Source organism: Acomys russatus, chromosome 27 (genome assembly GCF_903995435.1).
Source record: "Acomys russatus chromosome 27, mAcoRus1.1, whole genome shotgun sequence".
Taxonomy (NCBI): Eukaryota; Metazoa; Chordata; class Mammalia; order Rodentia; family Muridae; genus Acomys; species Acomys russatus.
In genome coordinates this window covers 56,961,279-56,976,415 of record NC_067163.1, presented here as the reverse complement: position 1 = coordinate 56,976,415, position 15,137 = coordinate 56,961,279, and the positions used below count along the sequence as shown (strand labels likewise).

The following is a 15,137-nucleotide window of genomic DNA, read 5'->3' as shown; positions in this document are numbered from 1 at the left end:
CTTCAATTAGTCCATCTTTCTATATTTTCCCTTAAAGGGCATTTAATGTGTATGTGCACCCCTTGCCTGCCAGTCTCAGAGACACCAGAAGAGGCTCCCCCAAGCCCCCGCCACGCAAACTCTCATAATCGCCCCAACTGCCTGTCTGTCGCTATTTCCGGAAACAATAAGCGTTTCCGGACTTCGGCAGGCCGCGTTCTCGCGCGTGTTGGGCCGGAGACAATTCGGCTGTTTCCGACGCCGAGGGTTGCCATGGAAGCGCTTTGCCTTCAGTCCTTCCAAGAACGGCTTCTCTCTTGAGCTTGCGGCCGCCGAAGTCCTCCGGTGGAACCTGATGTGCTTCGGCAACTTCCGGAGGCTCCCGGAGGTCTCCGAGTGTCAACTCCCAAGACCGTAGAGGAGGTCGGTTCTTTGCAGACGTGCTCTGCAGCCTTGCAGGTTCACAACTCCGTAAAACACACAAACTCGTAGCACGTTCGGCTGTTTCCGGAATGGCTCAGGTATCGCTCAGTCCCGCGGAGTCCTTCCAAGTTCAGTTTCTGTACGCCCTCGCCCGGCTCCCTGCGAGCACAGCAACCCCAAGAGCCCTCTCTCGAATCGGCTGCGCTCGGCTGTCTCCGGCCACCCTCGGCTGTCTCGTGGCCGAGGACAGCCGACGATTCCCGCGGGAGTACATTCGGCTGTCTCCGGAAGCATACCCGCGGGCCTCGGTCTTCGGGCTCCAGCTCGTACGGGGGGGCGGGGGGGGCGCCCTCCAGACCCGAGTGCGCTCGGCTATTTCCGCCTGGGGGCGGGCCCGGCGGCTTGGAGCCGCGGCGACGGCAGCTGACGCAGGGATCCCGCGGCTGCGGCGACAGCGGCGGCGGCGGCGGTAGTGGCGACGGCGGCCGCAACTGGGTGAGTCGATGGCGGCGGCGGGGACACGAGGAGCGTGGGGGGTGCTGCGTGGAACCTGGCTCCGAGCCGAGCGTGGGGTGGTGCAGCCTGCGAGGCGGAGACGGGGTCTCCGAGGCCGGGAGGTCCCCGCCCGCACCGGGGCGGGGAGCTTCGGGGCACGACCCCGGGTCCTGCCACTTCCGGCGTCCCGGGGAGGGGGCGGGGGAGGTTGGGGGTGCAGGAGAGGTTAGCTTCTCCTGTGTGTAAGTGGGCTGACTATGTGTGCACCCTGGGCCCCACCTTTTGTATTGGGGTTCCGAGGCAACCCCCCCCCCAAGCGCGTGCAGACGTACACGGCGCGGGGGCGGGCGGACCCGAGGCCCTCTTAGGAGAATCTTCTCTGACCCTCAGTTTCCCTACCTATAGCATGCAGGCCACAAGAGGCCAGACAGTGTCGCCCTGGGTACCTGGGGCCATGAAGCCCTGAGCCCCGCCAGGGCACCTGCCAGGGGTCCCCAGATCTGGGGATGGCGCCCAGACCCTCCCCCTCAGCACACCAGGCACCTATTGGATGGCTCCTTTCTGAAAGCCATTGTGCATCCTAGGCTGGCAACTTCCACCCTCAGGCCTTTGCAGGGACCAGGCTATCTGTCTATGCACTGTCCTGTCCCCATACGAGGACCTGTCACCCTCAGTCCCTCACGAGGATCCACAGAGGACCGAACTGCAGGCTGGAATGGGGACCCAGGCTAGAAGAGCTGGGGACCATCACCACCCTGCAGCCTGCTGTGGTGGTGTCCAGCTCCTGTCCCCATCCCACTGTTGCGCCAGGGTGCCTCCCCTCTCTTGCATCACCAGAGGGCCCCAGACTAAGGCAAGCCCGGGACACCCCTGCACCCTGTGTATCCGTCCCCTGCTGGGAACCAAGGCTTCTGTCTCCTTGTGTGCCCACCCAGGCTGCAGCCCTTGCTAGGCTGTGTCCACTGCTCAGCTGGCTCAACCCCTTCTCCCTTGTTAGCCCCCAATCCTAACTGCACGTGTGGTCACAGCCTTTGTTCCTGCCTTGATCTTGAACCTGGGTGTCTCTGTGCTTGGCTTCTTCCTGGGGGTCCTCCAGAGAGCTCAGGACTTAGGTTTCCTCGTCCCTAGTGGGCAGAGTGGAGCGTTCAGCTCCCAGCACCCCCGAAAGGAAATCTGACTGAGTGGGACAGGGACCAGCCCCGAGGTCACTGGGGGATTGTGGCCTGGCTCACTCTGCCTTGTTCTCTAGGCTGGCGTCCCTGGCTGAGCATGGTAGCGGCCTGTGGTCTTCATCTCCTCATCTGGTGTCAGGCAAACCCCGAAGAGCCAGCAAGCTTGGGCACCCGCAGCCCAGCTCGCGACAGAGTGAGCCACCTATCGGAGCTTAGCCATCTGATGGGGGAGTGATTTGAGAGAACACCAGGGACTGTCTCACACAGTTGACTAAATGGTGGCCTCCGTGACAGGTGGCTTTTAGGAATGACCACCTAGGCATGAGCGGCCCCTGAGGTCGCCGGTGACTTTGGAAATAGACATCTGCAGCAAGCCTACCACAAGGGCTGCCCCAGCCCATGGGGCCTCTGGAGCCCCCCGGAGCCACGTGACTGTCCAGACGACACCCCCGCCTCCCCCCCAGGCCCAGCCATGTCAGGCGCTGAGGGCTTCCAGTACAGGGCTGTGTACCCATTCCGCCGGGAGCGGCCTGAGGACCTGGAGCTGCTCCCAGGGGACCTCCTGGTGGTGAGCCGGGTGGCCCTGCAGGCGCTGGGCGTGGCGGACGGAGGGGAGAGATGCCCACACAGCGTGGGCTGGATGCCGGGCTTCAATGAGCGCACCCGGCAGCGAGGGGACTTCCCTGGAACATACGTGGAGTTCCTAGGACCCGTGGCCCTGGCTCGACCAGGTCCTCGCCCACGAGGCCCCCGTCCTCTGCCTGCCAGGCCCTCGGATGGACCCTCCGAATCAGGTGAGCAGACACCTGGGGAAGGGCCATGGGGTTGCTTATGGAGGACTTGTGTTGGGACAGTGCTGTCAGTGAGCGAGCTCACCCCTGGAGACAGGTCCTGGTCAGACTTCTTGTTCAGGAAGTGAGAATATGTCACCCTGGTAACAAGTGTGGTGAGGAGCTGAGGGTGGAGGCCCTCCAGGCAGTGTGCACAGCTAGTGCAAAGGCCCTGAGGCGGGTTCAGCCAGCAGCTAGCAGGTATTGAAGAGTGGAACTTGGGAGGTGTTCTGTAGGATGCAGAGGCCTCCTGCAAGTTGCAGGAGCCACTAACCCTGCTCTCACTCAGCCTCAAAACCAGCCATGATCCCAGAGGGGGTGGGATGTTAGGCTGAGGCGTGCGGCAGCATAGGAGGCAAGAGCCCCACAAGCCTGCTGAAGACACTCAGGCAGCCAGACACAGTGGCACATGCCAGTAATGCTAGCATTGGGAAGGCAGAGGCAGGAGGATCACGGAGAGTTCTGGGGCTGCGCGGCGAGAAACTGTCCAGTGCAAACAGTGCGGGGCTGGAGCCCCACACTTGGGGTGGATCTGAGCGCAGCTGAGGCCTGGGAGGTTGGCTCGGGCCAGGCAGCATCTGGCGTCCCCAGAGCCCAGGCCTGGCCCTGAGAGCTGCAGGGCCCCAGCCCATCCGGGCTCACAGCCAGAGCCTGTGGCTGCCCCAGTAACAGCCGCCTCCCTCCCCAGCCTGGCCAAGGTCCAGCCACCTCACATGCCCCGCCTCACCCTCAAACCTCCAGGGCTGAGGTTGGCCTTCTGCAGCCTCAGTTTCCCCACCAGCAAAGGCCGCACTTCCAGGTGCTGAAGAACTACCTAGAAGCACAACTCCCTCAGCACTCCCCTGCTTATCTCAGGGTGGTGAGGCCTCTGCTGGTGGGGCCCTTCTTGGCACTGGGGTCCCTGGCTGTTCCGTCCTCCCTCCCCTGCAGGCAGGGTGCTCCCCTCCTGCCGGTTTGGGGGGTTTGTTTCTTTTTTTCCATACAGCTGGGCCAGCTCCACTCAGGCCCCGCAGGCCCTGGCTTGCCTCTGCTGCATGCCAGGGCGTCCCTGCCGAGGGCCAGAGCCAACCCAGATGGTAGGGGCAGGCAGAGCCTTGTGGAGGCGGACACCTGTGCACAAAAGGCCCTGCAGGCAAACCAGGCGCTACTGGGAGGGGGCTGGGCCTGGAGGCCGGCTTGGCTGGCATGGGGGAGGGTACGGACGGAGCCAGGTGTTGGGGACGCCTGCCATCCCAGAACTGGAGAAGCTCAGGCCAGAGAATTGCTGCCGGAGGCCAGTGCGGGCTGCACAGGAGGCCAGTGCTTCCAAGCTGAACAAAAGAGCATCAGACCTGGGGGCTGTGGCGGTGGCACACACCTTTAACCGGCACTCAAGAGCCCAGGCGGGTGGAGCTTTGTGAGTTCCAGCCCAGCCTGGTTTATATATTGAGACTACGTCTCAAAAATAAACTCTAAAACAAAAAGATACTGCTATCTGGCTATTTCCTTTGAAGTTTAAGGCCCAGAGAAGGCGAGCCGGGCCTTCAGGGTTGCACAGCCGCCCACAGTAGAGCCAAAACCTGTGCGAGCCAGTGGCTGTCGTACAAAATCGCTGCTAACCCCGTGGCTGCAGCTGCACAGGTCTGTAGAGGCGTTTGAAGTGGTGACGTGGGCTGGTGCCAGTCTAATGCCGAAACTGCCTCTCCTGCCACTTATTTTGGTTTTGGAGACGGGTCCTGTGTAGCCCACACTGACCTGGAACACCTGAGTGCTGGAGGCATGGGCTTGTGTCACCCACTGTTTTCTCTTGTAGATTCCTTGTGGTAAACTTGAGAAATACCCTGCACTAACTCAGCCCTCCACATGGCCCCAGGTTCCCCTGCTGCGCGCCTCACTGAGTCCAGCGGCATAGAGGGCGTGGGGGCTCATGGCCTGTCTCCTCTTCCAGGCCTCACGTTGGCAGACCTGGCAGAGCAGTTCTCCCCACCTGACCCTGCTCCCCCAATTCTAGTGAAGCTGGTAGAAGCCATTGAGCAAGCAGGTGAGGGCCCGCCTGACTGTGGCCTCAGCACTCAGCTTGTTTGGGGAGGCGGGTTGTCATTTCCACCAGGGCCGTTCTGGTCTCTGTGGGAGGAGGCGAACCTGGAATGATGTGGGTTCCCTTGTCGGTGGGAGGAAGGGGTGACTTCCCAATGGAGAGGTGTCTTGGGCCCCATGTGACTTCTGTTGGTCAGTCATGTGGGCCCCCTTTTCCCCAGGGCTGGACAGTGAATGCTACAGTAGACCGGAACTGCCAGCGCCTCGGACAGGTCAGACAATCTGCTTGCTTGCTTCTGGTGATGGGAGGAGCGGGCACATTCACCAGGCTGGACTACACCGCCTTGCCTTCCCCTGCAGACTGGTCCCTGAGCGATGTGGAGCAGTGGGACCGCACCACCTCGTACGATGCTGTTAAGGGCTTCCTGTTGGCGTTGCCCACGGCCGTGGTGACACCTGAGGCTGCAGCAGAGGCTTACCGGGCGCTGCGGGGTAAAGCCCGGCAGGAGCAGGGTGGGCAGAGGACCAGGGGGCGGGTGGCTGGTTGGTCACTGGCCTGGCTGACCGGCCCTGGCCGGCTCTCTGCCTGCAGAGGCTGCGGGGCCTGTGGGGCCGGTGCTGGAACCCCCGACGCTGCCACTGCACCAGGCACTCACCCTGCGGTTCCTGCTGCAGCACCTGGGCCGTGTGGCCCGCAGAGCGCCGGCCCCGGCCACAGCTGTCCACGCGCTGGCCAGCGTCTTTGGGCCTCTGCTGCTGCGCGCGCCACCGCCAGGGGGCGATGCTGATGGGTGAGTGGGCGGGGCTTTTCGGTGGGCGTGGTCGTCTACGGTCTAGGACCTGGAAATGATTTAAGAGAAGTAGTTTTGGGGGGAAGGGGGCACGTGAGACCAAAAACTTTGGGGGGCGGTCTTTAGGTGGGCGGGGCCACGGAGAGCCGCTTTGTACTGGGAGACAACTGGGGCAGAGACAAAGGAAGCAGGGCTGGGTGTGGCTACGTGTGGGCGGGGCTTTCCCTGTGGGAGTGGAGCTCTGCTGGGTGCAGGCAGCAGGGACCTGGGCTCCAGGGGCTAGGGGCTAGAGCACAGAGCGAGAGGGTCAAGTAGCCTGCACTTCCGCCATGGCGGTACTTCCTCATCTTTGTTCACGGTGAGCACATATGGAGCACCTATTGCTCATGCCTTGCCACACCTGTCTTCCCACGCTGCCAACTGTTGTCTTCTGCACCTGCCCTCCCGACTTGGCGCACACATGTAGGATGGAGCGCATGACGCAGCTGTCACTTCCAGGCCCTGACCCCCTCCCCCCACTTGCCCCTAGGAGTGAGCCTGCGCCCGACCTCCCCGTTTTGCTGCTGGAGAGACTTGTACAAGAGCATGTGGATGAACAGGATGCGGCCCCTCCAGGTGACGGCCCTCACCTCCACCCGGTCCTCAAGGGTGGGCAGGCCTGTGGCCATCGTCCTGTTGAGTGTGTGTGTGTGTGTGTGTGTGTGTGTGTGATCTGCAGCAGCAGCGGTATGCACTTGGTGCCTAATGCGCTTGTGTCCGTCTGCCCCCCAGCACTGCCACCTAAACCCTCTAAGGCCAAGCCGGCCCCCACAGCACTGGCCAATGGAGGGAACCCGCCCTCACTTCAGGATGCAGAGTGGTACTGGGGAGACATCTCCAGGTAGGTCTGCTGTGGTGGAGGTGGGCTTTCAGTGTGCACGGGGCGGGTGGACAGGCCTGGCAAGTGGCTCCATGCTTCTGTTCCCAGGGAAGAGGTGAATGAGAGGCTCCGGGACACGCCTGATGGCACCTTCCTGGTCCGAGATGCATCTAGCAAGATCCAAGGAGAATATACGCTCACCCTCAGGTAGGACCGGTGCCCAGGTAGGGGGAAGGGGTCATGCGCTCGTGGCCCTCCTGCAGTACTGAGCCTCACCCCTGCACCCTCAGGGCAGGTGCCCAGGTGGGGGGGCCATGCACTGAGGGCCCTCCTGCAGTGCTGAGCCTCACCCCTGCACTCTCAGATAGGGGGGTGTCCAGGTGGGGCCATGCGCTGGGGGCCCTCCTGCGGTGCTGAGCCTCACCCCTGCACGCAGGAAAGGCGGGAACAACAAGCTGATCAAAGTCTTCCACCGGGATGGCCACTATGGCTTCTCAGAACCCCTCACCTTCTGCTCTGTGGTAGAGCTCATCTCCCACTACCGCCATGAGTCACTGGCGCAGTACAACGCCAAGCTGGACACGCGCCTCCTCTACCCTGTGTCCAAGTACCAGCAGGTGCGTTCTGTGCTGCGCAGGGGGCGCTGTGGGCGTCGGGCCAGGTCCGGGTTCAGGAGGGAAGCCACTGAGGATGTGTCCTGCGTTCCAGGACCAGGTGGTGAAGGAGGACAGTGTAGAGGCCGTGGGCGCGCAGCTCAAGGTCTACCACCAGCAGTACCAGGACAAGAGCCGGGAGTACGACCAGCTGTACGAGGAATACACGCGGACCTCTCAGGTAGCAGGCTTTGCACATGGAGCAGAGGGGCAGCCCAGGCCAGCCTCCCCACCCCACGCCCACCACGCGCTCAGTGCCAGGCACCATCCCCGGTAGTGCTGCCCCGAGGTCCAGGTGTTGGCGTTCCCAGGGAAGGGTGGGGTTTGGAGAGGGGTGAGCTGGGAGTGTTGTCCCCAGTGAAGAGAGGCGACACAGCAGAATTACCCTTGCTCCTAATGAGGGGCTTTCGGAGCTCCCTGGTGCGACTGAGATCGACCCCATGTGCAGGAGCTTCAGATGAAGCGCACAGCCATAGAGGCCTTCAATGAGACCATCAAGATCTTCGAAGAGCAGGGCCAGACTCAGGAAAAGTGTAGCAAGGAGTATTTGGAGCGCTTCCGGCGAGAGGGCAACGAGAAGGAGATGCAGAGGTGCGTGGGTTCCCCTCCCGTGCGCCCCCTTCCGGTGGGCCCGGGCAGGAGGGGAAGGAAGGCAGCAGGGCTTCCACCGATGAGTCGGGGTTCCTTGGGAACAGGCTTTGGAGGGTGCATAGGAGTTCACCATGGCCCTCCTCTCAGGATCCTGCTGAATTCCGAGCGCCTCAAGTCTCGCATCGCAGAGATCCACGAGAGCCGCACGAAGCTGGAGCAGGACCTGCGGGCGCAGGCCTCGGACAACCGAGAGATCGACAAACGCATGAACAGCCTGAAACCCGACCTCATGCAGCTGCGCAAGATCCGGGACCAGTACCTCGTGTGAGTGGCGCTGCGCTCCGGTTCCTGCCCACCAGGGGGCGCCCGCGCGCAGCCCTGCAGTGTGGGGGAACCACTGGGGTCCAGGCGCCCCTTCTGGCCGCCAGAGATACTGCACTCAGACCGACTTTCCTCAGTGTCCCCTGCAAGCTCTCACTCACCTACCTCTCTCCCCCCCCCGCCCCCCCCCCCAGGTGGCTCACCCAGAAAGGTGCCCGACAGAGGAAGATCAATGAGTGGCTGGGAATTAAAAACGAGACTGAAGAGTGAGTGGCTGCCTGCAGGGGACGGGGAGGGTTTATGAAGAGGGGGAGGTGTTTGCGTTGGGATGTGGAGGACGAATAAGAGCTTGCCCGGCAATGGCACCCGTGAGTTAAGTGACCCTTTGCCTGCCTCACCCCACAGCCAGTATTCACTGATGGAGGATGAGGACGCCCTCCCCCACCACGAGGAGCGCACGTGGTACGTGGGCAAGATCAACCGCACACAGGCGGAGGAGATGCTGAGTGGCAAGCGGGACGGGACCTTCCTCATCCGGGAGAGCAGCCAGCGGGGCTGTTACGCATGCTCCGTGGTGTGAGTGTCGGGCTGCAGTCGGGTAGTTCCTGAGCATGCATTAAGCGCCCACTGTGTGCTGGGCCCTGCTGAGGCAGCCGGGGAGGAGGGCTGGGAACAGTGGGGTGGAGAGGCAGGCAGGGCCCCTCCTCTGAGCTGCCCTTTTGGCCACGCAGGGTGGACGGTGACACAAAGCACTGCGTCATCTACCGCACGGCCACCGGCTTCGGCTTCGCAGAGCCTTACAACCTGTACGGCTCGCTGAAGGAGCTGGTGCTACACTACCAGCACGCGTCGCTCGTGCAGCACAACGACGCGCTCACCGTCACCCTTGCGCACCCTGTGCGTGCCCCCGGGCCCGGCCCGCCACCCGCAGCCCGCTGAGCACCCCCACCTCGCCTGCCTCCCTGTCCACCTCCGTCTCTGAATCCCCTTCCCTGGTGAACACACGCAGGAAGCCCTCCCTCCCTCTGCGCCTGCCATGTTTACAGAGGCTGCTGGGCCACCAGCCTGGGCGCCCCAGTTCTGATTCAAGCCATAGCCCCGGGGTCAGGAAGGAACTGCGCTGGGTGGTTTCCAGGAACTCGGGCCTGGACACTCGGGGCCGGGCGGGACCCGCCCCGCGGACCCCAACTTCCCCTCGTAAGGTCGAAGTGAAACCAGCCACAGCTGCCGAGAAGTCCCCCCTCCGGAGGGCAGAATTCGAACTCTGGCCCCCACCCAGGCCCTGCGCTGTTCTCCCGATTGTGCAATCACCTCTTTGGGACAAGGGCCCTGGGTGTGTCCCTGCCCCTTGGACCCCACAACTGCCCAGGGCTGATGGGCAGAAGGTTTTGTACGGTACGTTTATTGATACGAATATGAAACATTGTACCTGTCTGCTGAGTGTCTTTGGGGCGAATTCACGGTCTGTTGCTAGCCGCGCATTCTGGTGTGCTCGGAGTCACGCAGTGATGCGCCACAATTCAGCTCTGCCCCATACCCATTGCCTGGGGACCCTAGACCCGCCAACAGCCTCTTGGTGCCCCAGCTCCAGGCTGCTCAAGCAGGCACCAGCTGAGCTCTTAAGTCACACCCACACAGTTCCTCATTGGGAAGAGGGGCGTCAACAGCTCCCGCCACGCAGGCGGATGTCTCATTCCTCAGCCCTCTGCAGGCCTTTGACGCATCCCCAGGGCCTGTGTCCACTAGCGAATATTCAAAACCTAATAGTCCTGCTCTGGGGTGGGAACACATCAAGACTGGCACGCTGGAGTACTTGCTGAGCGCCCCCCACCCCCACCCCCAATGTGCACCAGCCTGTGTCCTGTCACCAGATCCTCTCAGAGCCCCTTTGGAATGAACAGAACCCTTCTCTGACCCAGTTACTCTATGAGTTCGTTGGGCCTCATTGTCCAGGCAGCATCCTGTGAATGACCTAAGAAAAAGGCTGCCTTGTGATGCCACAGCCTAGGAAGCTGAGGCAGGAGAATCATGTGTTAGCGGGAGAAAGACAAATGAGTCTAAGAAAACATGTTACCTGTGCTGGGGGCGTGGCTCAGGGGTGGAGCCCCTGCCTGGAATCCCCCAGTGAGGGGCTGGGGTCTCGGGGATCTGGAAGTCTTGGTTAGAAGAAATCCTCTCAGCCTGTACTGTCCCCTCAGCTGTAAAACAGACTCACCATCCTGTCTGCTGCCTCCAGCACAGAACACCAGGGTCTTTCCGCCTGGAGCTTCCGTTACCAGTTACCAGCCAAGCTAGAACTTTCCCCGCTACAGTTCTCTGGCCTGTCGCTGCCCTAGGGTGCCCTCCTCACCCCACCCACCCCCACTTCAGTTTTCATCCTGACTTGGTTCAGAGGCTCCAGAACCAGTCAACGTCGCCCCTGGCTCCTTCTTGGTGGCGCTATCGGCAGCCATGTGTCTGTCACTCGTGCCCCGTTTTACGGAACGGGAAAACCGCAGAAAGAGGCAGGGTCCTGGAGTCCAGGCACATCCCGCCCTCCCTCATCCTGTGGCTCCCCAGTTCCAGAGCCCTGTACCCACACACTCAGTTGCTAGGAGCAAGTACCCCAGCTCCGGGAAGTTGCCTTGGGCTGGCTCCTGCGCTGCGGTCTAGCCTGAATCTGCGGAGGTGGAGGGATGTGCGGGGGCGGGGCTGCCTTGCCCTCCCTGGCCTGGGGTAGTGGGGACAGAAGTTACTGATAAGGGTGTCTGTCATTCCCCCACTTGAGCTGGGCTACAAGGAGGGACGTAATGACTGGGCTTCCGGTCGTCAGTCGGTCAGAGTCCCCCGACCCAAAAACATCACCTGACGACAGACTTGGACCTGGCCCAGTGGCCTCGTGATTTGGGGCTCAGCACCTGGCCTAGGGTGGAGCCCGCAAGAAAGGAGGCCCAGGAGTGGAAGGAGCCTGAGAGGGGCGTGGTCTCGGGGGCGGGGCCTCCGTTTGCTTAAAGTCTCCCGCCTCCAAGGCCCAGACACCAATCCTCTCCTGCTGGCCATCTCCTCCGTGGCCATGCCCCGGTCTCTGCTCCTGCCATCCCTGTCCCTTCTGCTGCTGCTGCTGCTTGCACTTGAGCTGTCCAGTGCGTTCAGGGCGTCCCCGCTGCAAGCATCCTCCGAGGGCACAGCCACCTGCAAGGTAGGCACCGCGACGTGCAGGAAGGGCCGAGGGTCAGGCGCCCCGCCAGTCCGTCAGCACTCCGTGAACTCGTTCGGGGGGAACTCCAGGGTCCCTAGGGCACGCTGTCACGCCACGCCAGGGCCGCCACCCCCCAATTCAGTCCTGGGACGCTGAGTACCGTGTCCGGATCGTTCCGCTTCCCCATAGCAGGTCTGGGAAGCGCAGCTAGCCCTTGCCCGTCTCGCCGGAGCATTTATCAACCACCTATGGTATACGTGCTAGCCAAAGACGTGGTTGGGGGTGGGGTCAAGTGGTTCCCGCTCCAGACTTCTTGAGCCATTAGCTCGTTTCCACCCTCACGAAATTCTTGTCGCTTATTGTGTGCGTTCCAGCCGAAGACTGGAGTTGTGGCGTGCTTCTGACACGCAGCAAACACATGCCCCGCACTCCGAGTGCCTTGCTCAGACTCAGGCCCGCCCTTCCCGGGAACCGGAAGTCTCTTCATGCTTTAGGCACCTCCTGTGTCTAGTCAGACAGGGCGAAGTTTCCCTGGGTCCCTGGAGAGGAAGAATAAATAAAGAGTCGCGTAGGTGAAAGGTGCTGAGCCCTGGTGCGTAAAATGAAAAGAAAAAAGAAAAAGAGAAAGCACGCATTTGGCTTCAGGATGTGCACCTCCAGACAGGGTTGAGAGCAGGAATTAGAAATGTGCGTGTCTTATTTTTCTATTTCTTTCTTGTTTTGATTTGGTTTGGTTTTCTTTTTTCTGGGAGGGGGAGGGGTTCAGGAACTCACTGTATAGCCACGGCAGTCCTGGAACTCACAACGTAAACCAGGCTGGCCTCCAACTCCTCCTGTCTCTGCCTCCCGAGTGCTAGAAATATGTATGCCCATCGCTTACTGACTGTGGTCAAGGATTGTGCATTCACGGAGCACCTACGGTTTGAGAGCCTGCCAGGTTCCGTTTTGCAGATAAACTGTGATTGCGGAACATGATCTAGACTCTAGAAAACCTCAGAGAGCTCGGGGCGTGGCGCAACAGAAGACCGCTTAGCGAGCATGCGCAAAGAAACCCCTGGGTCTGGTCCCCAGTGCCACAAGGCTGAGCCAACCTTAAGCGGTCAGCATGAGGCTGCCCCCTGCAGGGATGACCAGGCCGCACCTCACCTCACGCATCTCTTCCCTTCAGACCCAGGACCTGTGCCTGCTGGGGCCCCGTCCGGTTCCCCCTGCACCGCCAGTCAACGTCAGCCTGTATTATGAGTCCCTGTGTGGAGCTTGTCGCTACTTTCTGGTCCGAAATTTGTACCCGACATGGCTGCTGGTTATGGAAATCATGAATATCACCCTGGTGCCCTACGGGAACGCACAGGTGTTCGGGAGGCAGGGAAACTGAGGCAGGAGGGGTGCCAGGGAATGGGGAACGCCTAATCACCTGTTCTCATCAAGATCGGTTGGTGTCTTGCAGGAGAGAAATGTCAGCGGCACGTGGGAGTTCACATGCCAGCATGGGGAACTGGAGTGTAAACTGAACAAAATGGAGGTGAGCAGTAGTGTAGACCAGCATGGAGGAAAGCGGGCTTGGCCACCCTCGCCTCACGGTCCTTTCCTGTCTTTCTAGGCATGCCTGCTGGATAAACTAGAAAAGGATGCGGCTTTCCTCACCATCGTCTGTATAGAGGCGATGGACGACATGGAGAAGAACCTGGGACTGGTGAGCCCGGAGTGGGAGGCGAAGCAGCAAGGGGCTCTGCCTTCTAGGCAAGGGCTCCACCCCTAAGCCACGCCCCCAGCCCCTCACTGGGGGATTCTAGGCAGAGGCTTCACCCCTGTGCCACGCCCCCAGCCTCTCACTGGGGGAGTCTAGGCAGAGGCTTCACCCCTGTGCCACGCCCCCAGCCCCTCACTGGGGGATTCTAGGCAGAGGCTTCACCCCTGAGCCACACTCTCATCCCCTCACTGGGGGATTCTAGGCAGAGGCTCCACCCCTGAGCCACACTCTCATCCCCTCACTGGGGAATTATAGGCAGGGGCTCCACCCCTGAGCCACGCCCACATTCCCTCACTGGGGGATCCTAGGCAAGGAGGACCCCCTGAGAGCTTCCATCTCTTTATGGGAGAACCTTAGGTCTGTGAGCAGAACCTGGGGCCTTCAGTATGTGTTGACACAGAACACTGGTGACAAGAGATAAGCTAGGCTGCTCCTGCTTCCCAGGGCATTGTGGGAAATAACTCCAAAGGCTCTCCAATCGCACCCATGGCTTTGGAGACTTGAGGCATCCCAGCCTCCTGGAGCCTGTGGGACACTCCAGGCTCTGCCCCATTGGTGGGAGAGGAAGGAAAGGGGAGCATCCAGGACATGGCTCTGGGGTAATGAGATACCAGGGGCCAGAGGCCGCAGATCCAGTGTTACAGGGAGGCAAGAGCCCCACCCAGGCGACAGTGAGTGCCCCATGGGCAGGGCCACTTCTGTGCTGTCCCCTTGGCGGTAAGGGGAGAGGCTTTTCCGGGGCCACTTGGGGACTGATGGCCAGATAACAAGGGGGAACTGAGCAACGCCGTCTTCCCCTCCTCACAGTGCCTGAAGCTATATGCTCCTGAGGTGTCTCCAGAGAGCATTATGGAGTGTGCCATGGGGGAGCGCGGCACACAGCTCATGCACGCCAACGCCCAGCTCACGGACGCCCTGCAGCCGCCCCATCAGTACGTGCCCTGGGTCCTGGTCAATGAGGTAAGAACTCTCCAGCCGGCCAAGGCGACCTCACAGTCTGAGCTGGGCCTGGTGGCTTGTTCCCCTGAAGTGAGTGTAGGCTCAGTCAGTGGTCAAGAGCACCAGCCACTCTTCAGGGGACCCTGCTTGGATTCCAACACCTACATGGCCTGCTCATAGCCTGCACTGCAGTTCTGGGGATCTCGAGCCCTCTTCTGGCCTCCATGGGTATTGCATAAACATGGTGTACAGCCATACATGCTGACAAAAACACTCCCACACATGAAATAAGATAAATGTAAAACTAAAATTTTAATTTGAAAAAAGAAGATGAAAAGAAAATAACAAAGACTTTAACTCACACAACAAGTCTTTGTACCCTGAGGCCCCATATCAACGTGACAGATCAGCTCCCCTGCCACCTCTGTTGCAAGTGAGATTGTCCTGGAACTGTCAGTGATCCCTCTGCCTCAGCACTCTTGTGCCGAGCTCGCAGGCTCACACACTCTACCCAGATGTGCTCAGCCATTTTTCCTGTGGTTTGCAGAAGCCTTTGAAGGACACCAGCCAGCTTCTGAGCTCTGTCTGTCAGCTGTACCAGGTAAGCTGGGTGGGAGTTCAGGGGTTCAGCTGCGGGGATGGAGTCTTCCAGTGGGGCCACAACGCCTCACCTTTCACCACCCCCAGGGAGTGGAGAAGCCGGACATCTGCTCCTCCATGGCCGACCGCCTCAGGAAGGTCTGCTATAAGTGAAGGCCATTGTCCAAAGGAAAACAAGAGCCCAGCGGCGGAGCCTCATCAAATCTGGAGCCCTCAAGAAGTGCCGCCCCGCCGTGAAAAGACCTGTACACGTCCCACATAACCCAGACTCAAAAGCCCTCCTCATAATCAAGATCCTTGCCGGGCGTTGTGGCACACGCCTTTAATCCCAGCACTCGGGAAGCAGAGGCAGGTGGATCGCTGTGAGTTCGAGGTCAGCTTGGTCTACAAAGTGAGTCCAGGACAGCCAAGGATATACAGAGAAACCCTGTCTGGAGGGAAAAAAAGAAAAGAAAAAAAAAAAAAACTGAAAGAATCTTGCTTTGTTTTCTAATGGTGCTAAATTTAAATTTACTAAATAAATCATCTAAATTTTTGTGA

At 60.6% G+C, this 15,137-nt stretch overlaps 2 protein-coding genes across 2 annotated transcripts; both read left to right on the top strand.

Moving 5' to 3' along the window:
• Positions 1–2,114: 2,114 nt before the first annotated feature.
• Pik3r2 (phosphoinositide-3-kinase regulatory subunit 2) lies at positions 2,115–9,564 on the top strand. The gene is made up of 15 exons (XM_051169577.1): positions 2,115–2,863; positions 4,827–4,919; positions 5,137–5,187; positions 5,276–5,407; positions 5,508–5,706; positions 6,236–6,321; positions 6,478–6,586; positions 6,674–6,772; positions 7,002–7,182; positions 7,274–7,399; positions 7,667–7,809; positions 7,957–8,133; positions 8,325–8,396; positions 8,536–8,706; positions 8,862–9,564. Exons 1-15 carry the CDS (start codon positions 2,542–2,544, stop codon positions 9,067–9,069), a joined length of 2,169 nt encoding a protein of 722 aa, XP_051025534.1. The 5' UTR covers positions 2,115–2,541; the 3' UTR covers positions 9,070–9,564.
• Positions 9,565–11,132: 1,568 nt separating this feature from the next.
• On the top strand, positions 11,133–14,870 carry Ifi30 (IFI30 lysosomal thiol reductase). Its single transcript, XM_051169582.1, has 7 exons — positions 11,133–11,308; positions 12,477–12,659; positions 12,756–12,830; positions 12,909–13,001; positions 13,866–14,018; positions 14,545–14,598; positions 14,685–14,870. Exons 1-7 carry the CDS (start codon positions 11,183–11,185, stop codon positions 14,748–14,750), a joined length of 750 nt encoding a protein of 249 aa, XP_051025539.1. The 5' UTR covers positions 11,133–11,182; the 3' UTR covers positions 14,751–14,870.
• Positions 14,871–15,137: the final 267 nt, after the last annotated feature.